Raw genomic sequence first — 20,215 nt, 5'->3', positions numbered from 1 at the left:
GTAAATGTTATTGCAAAGGCCAGGAGAAAGGTTTGGATCCTTGTCACTGAATACAAGAGAGATGGTTTGGGTGTTCTCTCACCAGTCTCAAACTAGTGTCACCAGGAACACGTAGTTGTGTACAGTGTCCATTCAAAGTCATTTCACTCAGATGACATGTCAGTCATGTTACACATCTCCGTGTGCCAAGAACTCCTGAATCGCCTGGCATTTGCTTCTTCTTGTTCTCACTCCTGTTGCTTCTTAAAGTGACTTCAAGTGTTGGTAAGCAGGTGGGTCTTGTCCTGCACCAAACTTAAAAGCCTGAGACATGTGCAGGCTGTGCTGGGGCAGCTATGGGTTTGTTTGGTGTTTTCCTATAGACCCTTGGGGAGGGCTTAGGGTAGTGGCCAGGCTGGCCCAGGCCTGGCTCCCTGCTGTGGGGCATGAAGGGAGGCCTCTCTTGAATCCTGCACTCTGTGCATCCTGCTGGTCCTCACCAGGGGCTTCTGACTCCATCCCAAAGTAAAGAATGTCTCCATCTGGTAAAGAATGTGGAGATTTGATCTCCTTTGCAGCATCCTTCAGTGTGTGCAGGTGCCATCACTGAGGTAAACCACCCTTTGCATTTGCACTTGTCCATACAAACGACTTGTTATTTCCAATTAATACTTTTCTTACAAGGCCCTGTAGGGCCAGGCCAAGGGGAATGGCTTTAACCTGCCTGAGGGGAGACTGAGATGAGCTCTTAGTCAGAAGCTCTTCCCTGTGAGGGTACTGAGCCCCTGGCACAGTGCTCTGCCCTTGTGTTTCCAGCCACATCTTCCAGCTTATCTTCCGCACACTCTTCTTTGTAGTGATTTTTATACCTATCTTTTGGGCTCTTCTAGATGGGTAATTGGAAGGAGGTAGGAAAGTTTCAGTGGGTGGTGGTCTTTTCTCTGCAGGTTTGCAGAATGAGGTAGAGCAGAGGGATGCTTCTCATGCTAACTTTAAAGGGTCGTACACCAGCCTGAGGTGACTACAATAGATCTTGCAATGTTGTACTTCAGGAGTAGAGCAGAAGCTTCTAAGAAATTTTTGGTAGTCTTCTGGGGCACTTGTTTGTAAGAGTTGAGTTGTGGGTTAATTTGTTTTATTTTTTTAATGGACTGTGCTCTTGGTCTTCAAAATCATCTTCATGCCTAAGAATTATTTGCACACTAAGGCAAACCTGGTGTCTTTTGAAGTGTGATAATAACCAAAAGGCTGGTAGAACTGGCTTCCTGCAGCTCCCATGGTGTAGAAGGTTCCCTTGCAAGATTATACCAATGCCCCCAAAGCTCCAGGTGACCCACAGGTTGGAGAGGAGAGCCAGGTTTGGATGGTTCTCAGGAGCAATGGGCACCTGGATCTAAATTGCCTTGAACTGGTTTGGAGCCACGAGAAACAAAGGGGACTTCTAATACTGCAGTGAACAGAGCTTCATGTAGTGGGGGAATCTGATCTCTGATCTTGTCTCAGTTTTGAATGTATTTTTCCATGGTTTTGTTGTAAACACCATTCTTCAGGTTTGCCAGTCCTTTTACCTCCCTTTCAGCCTGTGAATTCACAGAGGACAGACGAAGAACTCTTCTGCCTTTAAGATCAAGACTTTGCTTTTGATGTTTGGTCAGCAAGAGGATATCCTTCATTGGAGACCTTGATACAAATGGAATTTACATTAAGAAACAAAACTGGGCTGATGGTTTTGGTGTGGTGCTTAAGGACACATTAGGAAATCATGCAATAACTTTGTACAATTGATGGGTTTTGGGAATGCTGAAAAGAAGTCTGGGGTACCAGTAGTACAGCAAGTGCACTGCAGGGCTGTTTGGAGTGTGTTTAGTTATTAAGCTCTTGGTTTGCTCTCTGTTTTTAAAGAGCCTGAGATAACAGGTAGATGCTCCAGGGTTGGATTGAGGTTTGTGGTCCATTTCTCTGGTTGATCCTCATCTGAGTGCTTTTCCAAAAGCAAATGCTTTCTGTCTGCTCCCTTTCTGTGTGAACTGGGACCTTGCTGGCCTGGGCTCAGGGTCACTGCACTACCTCTGCCACTGCAAGTGGGGACACAGCTTTTCCTGCACTGCTGCCCTGCAAAGGAAGCAGTTTGCCTCTTCGAGGACATGTGGCATTGCCCAACAGGAGCTATACATGGGCTTGGGCAAACTTGGGCTGCTGTTTCATGAAGGCTTCACTGACCTTCAGTCAGGATCCTTCAGGGTATCATGAATCATTCTGCTGCTGGTGCTGGTTTTGAAACATCGGGTCCCTCTCTGCCCTCTCTCATCAGTCGTTGTCCTTCCAGGTCTCTCTTGTAGTAATTCATTGGAGTTCATTCATCTCTGCAAGATGAAAGTTGGCTGAACAGACAGGCATGTTAAGGGCTAAGTAATAATACCAAGCTATTAGGGAGTGCTTTCTATCCAGAAGGTCTAAGCCTTTTCCAGAGGAAGTTATTATCTTTGTAATAGTTTGTGAAACTGAGGCCAATGCCCTCTCTGCAGCACTTGGCATGGAGCACAAGGCCCTGACACCCATCCCAACGCGCTACTTAGGGCGTTCTTGGCCTTTTACTTGCATCTCAGAGCACAGATCTCCTGGCTGGGCCCAGCACTGCCTCCCACTGCTTCTGTCAGAAAAAAAAGAAGGAATCGTACCCTTTTCTCCAGCACGTATCCTCCGTGGTTTCAGTCAGATGTGTGCTATCACATGGCTGCTCTGGCTCTGCAGGCTTCTCCCAGTCGTTGTTCCAGAGGCAGAAAAACACGCTGGAAGAGTTATTGCTTTTCTCCTTTTTATTTGATGTTCTTTGCCTGTCTCTGCAGAGCCATTTAGATAAGGGGATTTATCAAGCTTGAACTAATTAACCCTGGATGCAGGAAGTCAGAATGGAGTGTTCCAGCTGTGAAATCCTCAGACTTACCCTGAGGCACACATGGGTCTGGAGGAATTTCACATCTCTTTTCCCTTGTCAGCAAGTCACTGTGCTGAACTTTTGCTGGTGCCTTACTGGACTTAATGTGTCATGAGGGTGGTTTGTTGGCAGGGTGTTCAGTAACCCAGACTGTGTGTAGGAGGATTCATGCTGCACAGGGTGTCTCTGCTGCCACTTCAGGGTTCCTGGGCTTGGAGACTTTTTCCTTTATGGAGGGTGAGGGTTCATTTTGAGAGAAATCCAGTAATTTTGCCTGTAGGAAGATGCTTTAGAAGTTGTTGCCAATCACTTTCTCAGTGCAGAACTGGCAGCCAAAGAGTGACTTCACCAAAAAGGGAGGGAAGCAGCTACCTGAAAGGTCAACCTAGGAAACAAGTTGTAGAATCAATCAGGTTGGAAAAGACCTTTAAGATCATCAAGTCCAACCGTTCCCTCAGGACTGCCTGGCACAGGGAGTTTGTGCTTTGGAGCCTTCTCCCCTTGTTTCATGTTGCCATAGATCCAGTGGCTCCCCATGACCCGGTTTAAGAACCTTGGTTTGTTTTCCCAGTGTTCTCTGGCTGAGCTGGTGGTGTCAGACTGTCTGGGAAATGGAGCAGGACTCTGCTCCCAGATGTGTCCTCCTGCCAGGGTTAAAGAACGATCCAGAGAGAGCATCTGAAATTCTGATCCACAAGAGAGACCTCCGTGACACACATCTGGAAACAGTGAAACATCCCAGGGCTTCCAACAGAATCCAAGCCAGAGAAGAGAAATAACCTCGTGCCTACCTTGAGGTGCCAATCTCTTGTCAGCACGAGCAGAGCTGAAGTACTGGTTCACATGGGAATCCTTCTATCACTATGGCCATGAAACTATTTCCCTCCTGGAGGAGGGGGTGAAGGGTGGGAGGGGGGATGTCATTCCATCATGCGAAGATCAGTCACACTTTCAACCTTGTGAAGAACTGCACTTCCAGATTTAGTATCTGCTTTTGGCACCAAACCATTTGAAAGTGTCTCTACTCCACTGCGAAGGTCAGAAGTGTGGGTGATGAGTCCCCTGATAATCCAGCACAGACTTTTCCCTTGAAGGCCAAGACCTCTGATAAAAGGGCAGGATTGCAAGTCAGGAGGTGAGAAACTGATGGAGATGTTCCTAGCAGCCTGAAAAGGGTGCCTCATTTCTGCATGTCTGCGTGGGGCTGCTGGAAGAGTAACACCATCTTATCTTTAAGGAGTGGAGTGAGCATCACTCTCTTAATGTCTGAGAAGTTTGTAGGCACATTTAATGGTACTTTTTTTTTTTCTGGAATAACCTGGGGTTAGGTTAGTTTTGTCTTTTTCTCCTGTGCATTGCTGTGTGAGCAGAGCTGCTTTTTGGTTTGTGAACCACACTGGGGAAATAGAAATAGTCTGGGTTAAGGGGCGAAAAAAGGGATAGAAAAGATTTTGATAGGATTATTTCAGGGTGGATCAGTTCCCTGGGCCATCTGCAGTGCAGATGCACAAGTAGCTTGTTCCAGCACAAGGCAGGTATTGGCAAGGAGGAGACATGTAGTGAGTGATACCTTGAGCTCCTATTGCTGTCAAGAGCATGTTGTTGAACCAGACCCAGATACTCTTGGCCTGGTGTGTGCATCGAGAATGACTCGGTATCACCAGTTCATGTTCTTCTGCTTTGAAAGGAAAGCTTGAATCCAGTGGAACTTCAGCCCACATTCATTATTTGTTTTATTACTGTTTTTTCCAGATTGCCCGACAGGAAGGAAGAGTCATTTTAACCTCTGGACTCCCATATCAGACTGTAAGTGTTTCGAGCTTCTGGCATTTTTCTGGCATTGTATCATTGCATGGTCTGGGATGGGCGGTGTAGAGAAGAGGAAAAGTCAGATGTGAGTGTGACAGCTGGTTTGGCTTTTTCATGTTTTCTGTACTAAAAAATACATTAAGGGTCTTGAGAGGTTTGATGTTCCGAATGGCCAAAGCTCGGGGGGGAATATTTCTTGTGCTCAGTCTTGCCTCAGTGGGGAGAGTGGTTGCCCTCCACTGGGGCAGGGGTGGAAATCATGCCAAGCAATCCAGAACAAAGTGTTTCTGTTTGGCCTCACTGGCAGGTGAAAGGCAGCTCAATTCCCATGCTTTTTATCACAGAGATTCTTGTTTGCTGACTGGCTCCGCACTGACATAGTTTCAGTACTTAAAGACGTTTCTTCAGGCTTGGAAGGGAGGGAATGGAAGCACCAGGCATGGATCCGGATGGAAGCTGGAGAGGGTTTGTGTTCCTGTAAATACAAAAAAAGCCCCAAAGCAAAACCCACCCTTTCCCTCAGCAATAGATGTTCAGAGCCCTTCATGAGACACAGTTCAGACCCGACTGCTGGTGGGAGTATGTGGAACCCGTCAAGTCAGTGGTTGCAACATGATGATGCCTGCTGCAGCTCCTTTGCTCTTTCACTACCCAGAAATTCACTTGGAAGAGAGCAACTCTTCTGGGTTACACACGAGGTGTATCCCAGCTACTCAAGTAGCTTGTTGGAGTGTTTGTAGAATATAGGTTGCTAATTTCTTACATAATACCTGAGCATCAAAAACTCCCCCCATGGTGAGACACTGTGAGGCAAGTGCAGCCCTGCCATGCTACAGGTTCCTTAGCCAGGCTCGTTCCTTGAGCCTACAGTTGATGTAATAGGTAATTCAGCACCCAGCATAATCTTACTTGGCAAAGCCTTAACTTCAAAATACTGCATAGGGATTGCAGAAGGAAAACAACTGTTTCCCAGGGTACGATGCTTTCCTGGGGAATGTCTGCTTCCCTTTCTTCCTTTGCCTTTGTATGCCCTATGCAAGGACTGAATGGCTCTGTGGCTTCCTTTACTTGAGTGTAGCTGATCCCACCTCTCTGAGAGTGCTCATTCTGTTCATAAAGATGTGTCTGAAACTTCCCAATGCTTGTTCCCAAACACAAACTTCTCTGCTAAATGTGAAGCAAACATTGAGAAACTGCACATCAGTGGCTGCAAATTCATCAGTCATCAGTGAACTCCTGGTTGAAGTGGTAAAGCTGTCACTGGACATCATGTCCCTCAGGCCAGTCCAGAGGAGGCCACAGAGATGCTCCGGGGTTTGGAGCAGCTCTGCTCTGGAGCCAGGCTGAGAGAGCAGGGCTGGGGCAGCCTGGAGAAGAGAAGGCTCCTGAAGGGGAGACCTGAGAGCAGCTCCAGTGCCTGAAGGGGCTGCAGGAAAGCTGGAGAGGGGCTTGGGACAAGGGATGTAGGGACAGGCCAAGGGGAATGGCTTTAACCTGCCAGAGGGGAGACTGAGATGAGCCCTTAGGCAGAAGCTCTTCCCTGTGAGGGTGCTGAGGCACTGGCACAGGGTGCCCAGAGAAGCTGTGGCTGCCCCATCCCTGGCAGTGTTCAAGGCCAGGTTGGACACAGGGGCTTGGAGCAAGCTGCTCTAGTGGAAGGGGTCCCTGCCCGTGGCAGGGGTTGGAACTGGATGAGCTTTAAGATCCCTTCCAGCCCAAACCATTCCATGATTCTACGATTACGCTTTTGCACACTGTGTGTGATCTGGCCAAGTTCCATGTGAAAGCTGTGTTTAAATTCAGTTTCCTCTTGCTACCCCTGTCAGCACCACACCACCACATCATAACTTGAAGGGGACTTGGGCAATCATGTTTCATATATATATAAAATACAGCAGTGCTTCGGTAGTCTCGGAGCTATTGCAGCAGTGGCTTAGTGTTATATTGCCAGTTGTGCTTGTTAGATCAACATTTAGACTGTAAACACATCCTAACTTTAATTATTTGTAATTAAAACCAAACCAATTGTCTTATAACCACCCCCCCTCCCCAGATCTCCATGTCTGGAGTGCATCATTTATTGTCTTTTTTGGTTTTGCCTTCTCTCTTGAAGCTGCAGTCCCAGGTAGCAGAAGGAAGGTGTTTCTCAGTGAACAGCTCAGAAAAGGCAAAAGAACAGGCCCTGCGGGTTCTGAAGCACTTCAATGTTCAAGTATCCCTCTCGGATATCTTCAGCCGCTGCCAGGTAGGACAAGGCTTGTTTGAGTTAAAGTTCATGCTTGTTCCATTCCTCAGCTTTTTGGGTCTTGCACTCAGTGTCTTCCACTTGGTTCCCAAGATTTCTGCTTGAACTTTGGCAACATCTTGCATTACTGTGAGGAGTTCTGGGTGTTCTGGTGCCCCTCGGGAGCGGGGATGGGTATGTCAGGAGAGCAGAGGCACTCTGCTACGAGCTTCGCTGCTTTTCTGATTTTTGGTACTTGGCATGTGTTTTGGCAGAGTATCGTGGTCCTAGTCTCTTTGTTGCTGTGTTCCCTGTCTAGGACACATGCTGTTTTAATTATAAAGCATGTTTAATTATGGCCCTGTGATTCTGATAACACTTAATTACTTTAATAGGAGGATTTGGTTTTAGGACTGTAATTTTTTTGCAGAAGCTGCTAGGTTCATTCATGTCCATGCTGGTCGATGGCTCCAGATCGTGTTTGGCACTGGGTATCTCTGCATTGTTGTTAAGGAGAAATTTTAATAGCGTTAGCTCAAATCTCCATCTCGTCCAGTTTCACTCCTGTGTTTGTTACAGTAACACGCTGAAACTTATCCTTTCCAAAACTGTAATAGAGCCCAACTTGCAGCTTCAACATCTCTCATCTTATCAGTGCTTAAAGAGAGAAAAAGAAGAAACTGCAAATCTGGCTGGAAAAGGAGCTTTCTCTTAGGAATAAACAAGCGAGCTGAGCACTTGAGGGAAGCCTGGCTCAGTGCCTTGTGGTCGAGCTCACGGGGTCTTCTGGCCTGGTGGAACTGCACAAGTGGTGTAGGAATAGCAATGACTCCAGAGCAGACGCTCCACAGAGCATTTTCTAGACCTCTGTTCATATCTGGTGTCAGTCCTTGAAACTCCATCTGTAATTTATAGAGAGCATGAGAGTTGTCCACCTGTGTGGGGTGTCTGTAAGAGGAGGATGGTGTAGCACCATGCAGATTAGATCGGTGTATAGCGGGTTGGTCTTCCTTCAGGATAAATGTGTATATTCAGAGATAAGATACTCTGTTCAGTCTTGTAGCTTTATTGTGCCAAGAACAGATTGCAGTTGTTAGAAAGTGGCACGCTGGCTTCTTTGCTATTTTAAAGAAACCTTTAAGAAACGTCATGGATTCTCCGGGTCCCTGAGATCCTATAAAATAGCAGTGTCCTTCCTGATGGGTGCTGAAATACCACAGGAATCAGCACACACAGAAAAACATGCTGCAGAAAACTGCGTGATACCTGTAAGAAATGCAGATGACTGCAACACACGATAGAAAAGTGACCTCTTGCCCATGATCTGGAGCATGGAACTGTTTAACTGTATGGCTTTTTAGTCCATGCTGTCTTATTTTACAATATAAATAGAGTAATGAGTCTGGCTAGGAATATATACGAAGTGTTCCCTTACTTCCAGAAGAAATGCCTTCCCTGTAAATTGTGGTGGTGGAACAGCTGCGTGTTTTATACCATTAGCCATGGGAAGATACTACTATTTGTCAAACAGCTCTGGGTTCTGAATCCTGTATTTACCTACATTTGGTCTGTGGCATTTTGAACTGGTTTTGTCCAGATGTCCCCTACAGACTGTGCGAGTTTCACATTGCTGTTGCTCTCAAGGACAGTCCAAGCTCTCGAGCTGTGTGTGGTGCCCGGTGCTGTAGCTCCTGTTGTGTCTGTGTAGGGAGCAGTGGGCAGCAGGGTGCAAAAGATCTCAGTGCAAAACTGCAGAGGATTGACTGCCCTCGTCAAAACTGGCCAATTTCTGCTTTCAAGAGGGTGCTCTGGGGCCACTGTGGCCATCAGAGGCCTCAGCACTTCTTTTGTAAGCTCTCCCTGAAACATTGTCTGTAAACCCGGCTGGGAGCTGCTCCAGCCCCGCATCATCCTCATGGCCTCCTCTGGACTTGCTGCAGCAGCTCCATGTCTTCTGATGCTGAGGACACCGGCTCAGCAGAAGGAGGCCGGGTGATAGTGATCCATAACCTGGGCCATTCCCTCCTTCCTCACCCCTATGGAGCTCGGCCGGTGTCTGACCCTGGGGCCCAGCAGCCAGGGACAGCGCTGCGGTGCTCACCAGGCGCTGGGCTGGGTTATCGGCGCGATCATCCCTTGTAGATAAGGGTTTTCTGTGTGTCACAGGAAGCAATGTGGCATCCTGCCTGACTCTCTCTGTCTCGTGGAGCAAGGGCTTGTTTTGTCTCTTGGGCTTCTACTCTGTAAATGATTTGAGTGAATATGTCAGCAAATATTGTTGCTGTAACAATTAATGCGTGTAGCGCAGAGCACATGGTAAAAATAGGTCCCAATACAATGTTGTACCCAAGATTGCTGTTAAATGTTTCCTCTGTCAGGTTCCTCAGCAGGGATGAACAGTCTCTCGATTGCTGATATAAAGAATGGCCTTGCTTTGTAACCCTGCCAAAATACTGCCTTTGTCTGTTAAAACAATGGCAAATACCAGTTATTTCTGTCTGACTCAGAGCATCAAGTGCACGGAGAGCTTCACCCGGGGCTTCTCAGCATTTCTGCTCTCAGAAATAGGCTTTGACGTGGTCGCTTGGTTAAAGGCCCCAGCAGTGGAGGCTGCTGCTGGCTGTGGCCTGCCAAGTGTGATCTTCTCTTTGCATGTGTCTCTCAAGTGCTGCGTTTAAGACTGGTGGCCATGGAGAAGTTACCGGTGCACAGAAGCTTTAGCTGGGTCTGGTGTTGCCTTCAGTGAGGAACATGTTAGAGGGGCTGAGTGAAAATAAGGTGAATTCTGTCTTTTGGTGACATGCAAGAGACCCCCCACCAAGAAGTGCTACATTTCATAGCCTTAAAATATTTGAAATGAACCCATTGCCTCTATTTGAAATGCAAATGTCTTTTGTCTGTCTCCTCTGCATGCATTTGAATGTCTAGTATACAGCTTTTCTTTCTTCTTTTCAGATATCCAAAAGTAGCTCCTTCAGAAAGAGGTGATGTGAAATACATGCTGGAGGGTGTCCTTACATGATAAATTCAGCACTTTGGTCCTTTACACTAGTCAGGAAGAGCTTTGTGGAGCTGTCAGGAGCTGCTGTAGGCAGCCCTAGGGCAGCCAGCAAAGTGGCTGGAATGAAAGATCAGTGATCTTTCAGCTGTTGGAAACTTGGAGGAAGTTCTGACACAGAACTTGCATTTAAGAAAGAACAAACCCCAGACCTGCTGAAAATGACCTACTGTATGGTATGTTGACAGTTACAGACACTGACATCCGATATCGGGGTTATTTTGTAGAGGGTTTGAAACTTAGGCTCCTCTCACAGGTCTGTCCATCTGAGCAGGAGCTTCTCTCCCAGCACTCTTGGTGCTGCTGCCACTCTTGCTCAGATGTGGTGTCTGAGAATGGGGCATGTTTGATGCCTGGGTATGGCCTGGTAGTGCAGGAGGAAGACTGGAGCTCCAGTCCAGTGTTGTAAGGAAACTCGAAATTAGGAACGCCATGGAGATGCTGCGAGGGCTGGAGCAGCTCTGCTCTGGAGCCAGGCTGAGAGAGCTGGGCTGGGGCAGCCTGGAGAAGAGAAGGCTCCTGAAGGGGAGACCTGAGAGCAGCTCCAGTGCCTGAAGGGGCTCCAGGAAAGCTGGAGAGGGGCTTGGGACAAGGGATGTAGGGACAGGCCAAGGGGAATGGCTTTAACCTGCCCGAGGGGAGACTGAGATGAGCTCTTAGGCAGAAGCTCTTCCCTGTGAGGGTGCTGAGGCGCTGGCACAGGGTGCCCAGAGAAGCTGTGGCTGCCCCATCCCTGGCAGTGTTCAAGGCCAGGTTGGACACAGGGGCTTGGAGCAAGCTGCTCTAGTGGAAGGTGTCCCTGCCTGTGGCAGGGGTTGGAGCTGGATGAGCTTTAAGGTCCCTTCCAACCCAAACCAGTCTGGAATTCTATGCTGATTCTGTTTTGGCAGATATTACCTGAGTGACTGGCTTGGCTTTTTCCATCTGGCTTTTCCATGCAAGCACGGTCCATCTGAAGCCCATGTGACAGCACCACTGACCTGTCGCTGTGAGCGATGCCTCTCTGGACTGCTTTTTCTCGGGCAGCCCAAGGTACCCAGGACGTTTTCCTTCCCTTGGCTGGGGTCTGCTGTCTGGCCCAGCCGACTGCTTGTCACTGGGAAAACACTGAAGATAAGCTCAGGCAAGGGGCTGGCAGGGCTCAGCTGTGAGAAATGCTGCTCTGAGCGGCACAGGCAGGGTGAAGTTAGGCTTTGAGTACTGATAAACTGAGGAGATAAACAGTGCAAGTTGTTAGCTTTAAATCTGTGCATCACAAGTGTTAGTCCTGACGGGCTGAAGGGAAAGCCGTGTGTTCAGTGTTGTACAGGATGGCTGAGAAATTGCCCCTCTTCTAGAAGAACCTTGTCATTAAAGGTTGGGAACTCTGCAGTAGAATCCTTGCTGGTCTGGGGCTCTGCAGACAGCCTTGGAGCGTGCCTGCCTTCCACAAAGCTGGCTTGTGCTTTACTTGAAAGTGTAACTGCTGCTCAGCTCAGTTTTGAGCCCAGAGCTTTGCTCTTTGGCAGGGAGGCAGCAGGCTGGGAGACCTGGATCCCGCGGTGGGGCCATGCCACCTTCTTGCCTCCCTTTGGGCCTCTCCTTCCTTTCCCACCCTCTGTTTGACTTGACCCTTTAACCTTTCTGCTGTCTGGGGCAGGGACCCTGTTTGAACAATACCTAATGCAATGGGAGGCTGATCCCAGGTGAGGTTTCAAGGCTTTCCTGCAAGGAAGAATGCAGTTATATCCCCTGCAAAAATAAATGTGCAGGGAGGAAAGAACCATCCCAGACTCCAGCTGCAGTTTCTGCAGCTGAACAGCTCTGCATTTATTATGGGATTATCTCCAAATTCAAACAGGTTGTCTCTTCCACTTCACTGAATGCTCTGATCCTAAATAAGCAAATTACATCACCTATTCTGATGTCCTGTTTAACTTATGACCTCAGCCTGAGCGCCGCAGGATGTGAGAGATAGCTGCTTTATTTCATTGTCTGGAGATCTGGTATCTCTCCCCCCCTTCCCTGCTCTCTCAGTTTCAAAGGCCCAGCCTTTGCGAAAGGTGTTACCATGGGATTAGGAGGAGGGGGAGGAACAGAGGAAACCACCTTTGCTTTTTACACGAGGCGAGGTGCAGAAGTGTTCTAACAGTTGCTGCAAATGTTGCTGGGTTTGTGGTTGAGGTACCAAATTTCATCGCTGCAAAGCTCATCATGTGCAAGCCGAGTTACGCAGAGGGAGCCCAGTATGGAGCAATCCATTTAGCAGGGACAAAGCAAAAGGCCTTATGATTAGATGAAAAACCCTCTGCTTGGGGCACTTTGCAAGAACCTTTGAAGCCAGCCTGGGAACTCAGGCAATATTAGTCGATAATTAGTAATATAGATCCCTCGAGCTGTCATTTAGATTGAAAATGTGCATGTCTCTCATGAGCCTCTGTCACACCAATCTGATCAGCAGGCTTTTTTGTTCCTTTTATGTGGGTTGCTCTATCGGTCCAGATGATGATGAGAACTGCCAGACATCATCTTTCTCACTAACTTGTGAGCTGAGCAGCTATCTCCCTGCTCTCGCATGGCATGGAACTGGGACTGGGGCAGTTTTGTTTTGTGGTCACCTTTCCTGGCCTGAGCAACAGTCGTTTTATTCTTTTAAATGTCCTTCCCCACGCACAGTGGAAAACCAGTAGAATGTAAAGGCTGCGTATTTCAGGCCCAGCAGACAGCGAGGGGTTTGTCTCAGGAGTCACTTAGGACAAAGAGGATCTGCCACTGAAATGGGGCTGAGGTGATCATCAAAGAGTTTCTAAAATGTCAGTTCTTGAAGCCTGTGGCTCATTTTGAGATGCCTTCCACTGACGTAACATCTTGTCCCTATTTGCTTCCTCTCAGCCTTGAAATCTCTTTGGAAAGGGCTGTGTCACCGTCTAAATGAAGAATTAAGAAGGGTCATGTGCGCTGGATTTTGTCGACTTTGGAATGCTGCGAGGGAGAATACAGTTTTGAAACCTTCTGTGGTTTAATAAAAAGTTCATCCATAGGATGCAATTTGTCAGTGCCTACAGGTCAGGAAAACCTGTGATTAAGAGCATGTGTGGTTTCCCCAGATGTGTGAGTTAGCTGCTTACTCCTCACCAGCCCTTCACCCGAACGGGAAACTCAGCCCAGTGCCTGCCCACTCCGTAGGCTGTGATTTCTTGCTTCAGAGTGTGATTGTTCAACACAAAGGGTAAGGCCCTCTTAATCTTTTTGTTTATCCTGGGCTTGGCAATTTAGATGTAATCTGCAACTTGTGCTGCCAGACTCTGGCCAGGAAGCACAGCTGGTATTATTCTGCCTCTACAGACATTGTTGAGGGAGGGAATTGACCTCAAAAGGTGCTTGTCCCGGGACTGTCTGAATGTGAGCATTGAGTCGTGAATGCACCTAGCCCCTGCGCAGCAGCCGTTCATTCAGAGATGCAGCTCTCTTCAGTTGAGTGCCTCTACACCGGGGTCATTAAACAGCATCAGGGTTTGTGATAATTTGTCGTGGCAAATTGCACTCCTTTCGAGTCTCCAGTTGAGATTTGGATTTGCTGATCTCTGAGGCTCTATAAACCACAGTGAGAGCTGACTGTGAGTGGTCGCTGTTACGTGCAGGAACACAGGGGCACTGTAAAGCAGTGGGACTCCTCCCAGTTCCCAGATCCCAGTGTGAGCTGAGCGAGCCCCAGCTCATGGGTACAGGGCAGGAGGGTGGGCAGCACACTGACCATCCCGGCTCTGCCTCACAACACACGAGTGCAGGCAGCACCAATCCTGTCAGATTCTCAGCACCCCACTGCTGCCCAGGCAGAGCTCAGAGCCACCCAAAGAAAGGGCTCGCCTGGGCCTAATTCTCAGCAGCGAGCCTGGACAGTGCTGCCTGGTTCCCACAGACTGTACACTTCCCTGCCAAGATTTCAGTATCTTCAGAAATTCAGTGGAGCATGAAGGTCACAGCAAGGGAAGAATGACAGCCTGAGAGCTTTTTTTCCCCCTTTCACCAGCTCGGAGCAGACTGTTGTCTCTCTCCAGCATGTTGACTGTTTTCATAAGGTTAGCGTGAAGTTTATGTTTTACACAGACCAGTGGAAGTCAGATATGGGAATGCAGCCCATCAGCTGTGTTTCTTCAAGGAAGACGGTCTCATGTTGCAGACTTTCTTTCTCAGTGTCTGAGGAAGCTTGATTTTCACTGAAGTTTCCTTTACAGATCTTTGTCTTTAGGTTCATTTTGTGGACATGTGTGAGAGACTGGACCCGAGCTTTTGGTCGCTCTGTGTATTCCCTTATTGTCACTTGCAAAGCCATGGGCGGTTGTTAAACGTGGAGGTGGGGGAAGCTGTTCATTTTGCACGGTGTTATGTGTTACACTGCTCAAAATGGTGATGCCAAATCAGCCATTAGAGGTCAAACCTCAGCTGACAGCAAATGTTTTTCTTTTGAGGAAGTCATCCCTATTCCTGGGAACCAGTTTTGTTCCCCTGTGCTAAGTGCAAGAAAGGTATGAATGTGTGTTTTTTCCTGGAGGGCAACACGAGCTGGAAAAATGCTGGTTTTAGCCAGTGGAAACAGCACAAGCAAACAACGATTGGCAGGGAAAACAGCACTTGTATTTAGACTAGCATAGAAAAGAAGACACAATGTAGTGCAGAGTAAATGTCCTTTCATACAGTTCTGTGCAAGGCTTTTTCTTCCTCTCGTGGGTTTGGCCAGATTGTGCATTGGTCAGCAGTGATGTTGGTGCACTGGGAGAAAGTAATGAAAGGTCAGTGGGTGACAGTGATGGAGTGACTGTAAGGAAAGGACAGAACTCTCTGGAGAAGGCAGTGACACAGCTATAACTCCCCTGTGTCCCGAAGAAACTGTCCCTATGTTTTCTCTCAAATGTCATGAGAAACCAAGAAATTTGTAGCCAGTTTAAGTTCTGTTGGTCTCCAGTCCCCTGTGCCTCCTGAGGGCAGGGTTCAGTGGATTGACTGTGTCAAAAAGTCAAAATTCCCATGTTTTATGCGCTGTGGAGTTTCTTCTCCTTTTTGACATTGGTGCCCTCATAATGCTCTTCGTTTGTATGCCATGGTAAGGATGGGATGTCCAACTCCTTCTGCTTGAATGGCTGTGTATTTATACTGGGGGGTTCCCAGAATGATAATCCTACATATAAACCAGCATTGTTATCACTGTGTCTCTTTATTTGAGAGACCTTCTACATTTGAAGTTAAATAATGGCGTGTCGAAGCTCCTGTTTTCGCCATGGAGTGACCAGCTTCATTAGGGCTTCAGCTGAAGTGAATTGATAGGAACCATCCAGAAGACCTCCATGCTTTTATTTTCACTTCCCATCTCAAGATGATTGAACGGTGTCAGACAGGAGCCTCCTAACAGTTTGCTGTGGCCATCTTGCAGCACAGGGAGTATCACAGCAATGTTTTCCCTACTGCTGTTGAGAATCCGGCACAAAACCATTGTCCTGTTGTTGCAAATGCAGCTAAATCCTAGTTCATGGGGAAGGGACAGTTTTGCAGTCATCCAAGATGTGCAGGGTTTACCCGGGCAGCTGTAATTCCAGCTGCAGACCTTTGTTCCCTCAGAAGAATGTGTGATCTTTAGGCAGTTTTCGAAGCTTTTGTTTGAGTCAGCATTATTCACTGAGCTACACAAACGTGGCTTCGTCCTAGAGTTTGCCAGATCTGTAATTGCTCAATAGCGTTTATCTGAAGACCTTTAGGCATTAAACTGTGTAGCTTCCTATTGGCATAAAATGAACTGTATCTGTTATTCATTGCATTATTAATTGTGCGAGATGACACCCTGTGCCAAAATGCTATTTAGATGAGCTCTTAGGCAGAAGCTCTTCCCTGTGAGGGTGCTGAGGCGCTGGCACAGGGTGCCCAGAGAAGCTGTGGCTGCCCCATCCCTGGCAGTGTTCAAGGCCAGGTTGGACACAGGGGCTTGGAGCAAGCTGCTCTAGTGGAAGGTGTCCCTGCCCGTGGCAGGGGTTGGAGCTGGATGAACTTTAAGGGCCTTTCTAAACCAAACCAGTCCTGCATGATTCCATGTTGAGACTGATCTGGCTGAAATGGGAGTTCCAGCTTGCAGCTGGATCAGTGTTTTGTAGGAGGAACTGCAGAAGCAGGTTACATCTCAGGTGCACCGATGGCATGGACCGCTTCACCTCTGGCAGCATGATCCTGGGGCATGGCAGTGGGCAGGGAGGTCCTGCACAGGTATGGGCAGACCCCTCACCTCCTCAGCTGCTGGGGTTTTAATTTCCCAGTCTCATTGCATGGACTTGAAGATGGGGAGATCACTGAGCAGGGTCCTGCAGGAGGAAATGAGCTGGTGGTTGGAGAGAGGGAAGTTGGTGACAGAGGAGTCAGAGGAGGAACACAGTTCCCTGCAAACAAGGTCATGTGAATGGCTGTTTGGTGACAGGCTGGAGTGATTGATTTGCAAGGATAATAGGTCACTGGGGAGTTAGCCTGAAAGCTGAAGCCTCTCAAAATGTGTGGGACACTATGAAAAAGAAAGTTAAAAGGACATCAAGTAAAGCCCGACAGCTTCTTGCACACCAGCAGCTCCGGCTGCTGTGCTGCCCTGTGCTTGGTTTTGCACACTCGTTTCTGACAATATAACTGAGTTGGGCACTAAAATGTTGTTTGTGCTTCCATCAGTGCAGACACCAGCCTGTGCTGAAGGATTGAGCCTCTGCTCCCAGGATAATCCCATCCCACAGCAGGGACCAGCCCTCCCTCGCCCTGACAAGCCTTCGCTCGAGCTGTCTCCTGCAGTTGGGCTGTTCCTCCCGGGAGCGGGGCCTTCCTGGGATCAGCAGCATTTGGTGGCATTACTGGAGGGCTCAGATTACCCCAGTGAAAATAATCGGTTATGCAAAGTTACGCTGTTTAGGTTGGGTTTCTTCTGTGTGGCCAGCGAGGTGTGAAAGTCAATCTGCTCCGCACAGCCTGCGGGCACTCTCTCTGTGCTGACTGGATAGGATAGCTTTAGGGTTTGCCTGTTTGGGGGAGAAGTGTTCAAAGGAACACAAACCACAGGTGGTTATGGTGGGATGGGGCTCCTGAGCTGCATGGTTGCTCAGGAAGAGATAGAATCAGAGTCATCCCTGGCAGTGTTCAAGGCCAGGTTGGATGGGGCTTGAAGCAACCTGCTCTAGTGGAAGGTGACCCTGCCCGTGGCAGGGGGTTGGAACTGGGTGAACCTTAGGGTCCCTTCAACCCAAACCAGTCTGTGATTAGTTAATTCTCATGGATAGGAGAAGGACTTGCTGTAGCAGGAGTGTTTCATAGAAACCAGCTTATGCTTTCTTTGTAATTTTCCTTTTCTCCCTGGTGAAACCACAGATTTGGAGTTTCAGTGCAAAGTCCCTGTGAATCAACAGCCCCTTCCTGACCCTTCCTGCCTACCAGCCACGGTCATTCTTGCACAAAGACACAGGCTTGCTCCTGATTTGAGCTGGTGGGGAGGCTGAGGGTGGCCAACATGCCCGGGCTGTAACCCTGAACTAACCTGGCACTGGCACTGGACTGTGTCTGCAGCAGGCACCGTGCTGCCATCACAGCAGTGGCACGTAGTAGCTGTTGTAACGGGCTTGCTGGATGCTTATTGATCTTTATAAGCACTGGAGGATCCCGAGATAATGAGCATGAGGGATGGTCCAAGAGCTGCTGCCTTGGCCAAGTAATGTGATCCCGATGTGATGAGAACAGCACAGAAAAGCAGCCCATGCATCTTTAAATTGGTGTCTGTGCTGTCGCTGATCTGTGACTTACTGCAGTAACATTCATATTCAGCTGCAGTGCCAAAAACAATACTCAGCTGCTTTCTTACTTCTTAATGAAAAATACCTCTTTAGGGTTTCTTTGAAGTCCCCACCCCTCAAAATCCCCACTATATTGTCATCATTGTTACTGTTAACAGCCCCTGCCAGTATCGGGAGCCTTTCCTGACAGATAGCTCTGCAGGGGCTTTGTCCAAGGCTTCAATTCAGCCCTATACTATAGCCAGTTTTAAATGGCTAATGACGGGCCTCCCAGGGGAGCTCTGCCAAACTCTCAAAGACCTCCCAGGTTTAGAAGTGGCAGGGTGTCCTTTTCCTGGGGCCAGCCGCAGGAGGAATGCACACACTCAGATTCTCCTACCTAAGCTGCATCAGCCTAGTTATTTTTTCAGTTGCAAAGACTCATCCATGCGTATGGAGCCGGTTGCTTGGCAGGAGAGAGATAGCCGTGTCGGTAAAGGACACGGAATAAATAGAGGAAAAAGGGTAGGTGGAAAGTATTCCCACTAGTTTGAGGCGTTAATGCATTTCAGTGTGAAAAATAACCTTTTTGAAAGTGAAAGAAAAATTGTGAAGGCTTTGAAAAATTAAGGCAGGTTCTATCTGTATCAGAGGTAGGACAATTTCATTGCTTCTGGATGTGTAGTGGTGTTACAGTGGTATTTATGGGTTACAAGTAAGAACGTGAATGATGTCTAAATGAGCTGGGCTCTACATGCCATTTGCAGAGGAGAGGCAGAAAAACACTTGAGGATCACTGAGGGTCTGCTGGAAACGGGGCTGGGGCACTCATGCCATGAGAGCTTTCAGTCGGTGCAGGCAGATGCTGCTGCCAGATGAAGCCTCTCCTCTCACCTCTCCCCTGCGCCAGTGCCTCCCGAAGCCCCCCCTTGTGCTTGTTGAACTGCGGGGTGGCTGGAGCAGGGAACTGATCCTGCTGGAAATGGACCTGTCAAAAGCAGATGGTTAATTTTAACCCAGCTCAGTTCCTCACTCTGGCTCGCTCTGCAGCTGCCCAGATGTGCATCCACGCGGGAGGGGGCTGTGTCAGCATGGGCTTATGCTGGCCAAAGCCCTGTGAGCCCACAGCTGGAATTGCTCAGGCTAGAGCTTGGACAGCCCTTGGCTGCTCAGTTAAGCCAAATGAAGAGAGTTTGGCTTGTGCCACATGGTGTGCCAGGGACAGGCTCACCAGGGAGGGGTGCTGGCTCAGGAGGTGAACCCTCAGCCTGTCTCAGCCCTACTCTGTTAATATCCATTCATTTTGGACCCTTCCAGCAGCTCAAAAGCTGTTTTGGTTCAAATTTGCTCCTCAGCTTTATAAACGAGGCACACAGTCAGGTAAGCCCTTACTCATCCCCATCAGCTTGTAACTGACGTGCACCTTGCTGTGGGTTTGCATCGTGGCTGAGCACAGCTCACAGCTGCCAAGGGCCTTTCTCCATTTATTCATAGTGAAAAGGGCTCTTCTCAGTGGTTAGCAAATGAATTTCCCATGGAATAGCTAAGAACTGGTTCATTGCTTGTGCTTGTGCTACCAAATGCAACTAAATCTTTCCTCCTGCTGAAGGGATCAAACTTCATACATTCTCTTCTGGATTAAAATCACTTACTCATTGAGGGGAAAACTGCCATCTCAGAGCGCTGCTGTGCCTTTAACTGGGCCACTGTTGTACAGAGGAGTTGAAGCTTCATTTAGCCTGAATGAAAAACTTGATGCATGTTGCTGAAGAGAGGAAACTGGTGGTGGATGATTTACTTGGAATGCCCTACAGCAATGAGGTTATAAATGAAGAGGGGAAACACCAAGAGCACTGATATCTGAACCAGAGGAAGTGCATGAAGCCTCGAAGTGACCTTATGTAAATTCCTAATGATGAGACTTAATTGAACTCAATTTTTCCAGGGGTTGTAAAGATCAAAATAGCAACAGCCTTGAGATGCAAAGGTCTCCTGATGGTGCATATGAATGTATGGCTGCATGCAGCCAAAAACTGCCCCAGGTTGGTGTCACCCCTGTCTTGCTCTGGGAGCTGCAGTGCCCAGGACCCAACCAAGGCACCAGAGCTGCTCAAAACCCCAAAGCAATGGCTGGTGTCCTAGCCCTGCCTTTCACCCATGTGTCGAAGCTGCTTCTGCTTCAGTGCTTGTTTTAAGCAGTGTGTTCTGCACTGAGTCCCAGGAAGCCGTGCGTGTCCCGGGATGCAAACGGCGTACGGCTGGGAGAGCCGCTGGCGAAAGGAGCTCGTGTCCTGGCTCCCGGGGTGGGTACCCCATTGCACAGACACAGAAATCCCAGTGAGGAGAAACAGAGCAGCTCTCAAGGGGTCACAGGCTGTGCCCTTTGCACTGAGGTTGGTTCCCAGCATGAAATAACATGGGCATGTTCAGTGTGACGCTGTCGGAAACTG

The 20,215-nt window shown here is 48.4% G+C and overlaps 1 protein-coding gene across 1 annotated transcript in view; it reads left to right on the top strand.

Annotated features, from left to right (window-relative positions):
- Positions 1–20,215, top strand: part of EXD3 (exonuclease 3'-5' domain containing 3) — a 288,632-nt gene that overhangs the window by 152,337 nt on the left and 116,080 nt on the right. The window contains 2 exon segments of the mRNA XM_061479599.1: positions 4,667–4,720; positions 6,837–6,968. Coding sequence (XP_061335583.1) covers positions 4,667–4,720; positions 6,837–6,968 — 186 coding nt within the window.

The sequence above is a fragment of the Pezoporus flaviventris genome, unplaced genomic scaffold, assembly GCF_033815535.1.
Source record: "Pezoporus flaviventris isolate CSIRO_AGI_PZ_B2104156 unplaced genomic scaffold, CSIRO_AGI_Pfla_v1 ptg000154l, whole genome shotgun sequence".
NCBI classification, from domain to species: Eukaryota; Metazoa; Chordata; class Aves; order Psittaciformes; family Psittacidae; genus Pezoporus; species Pezoporus flaviventris.
Note: the sequence above shows the minus strand (reverse complement) of the source record. Positions and strands in the feature narration are given on the sequence as shown.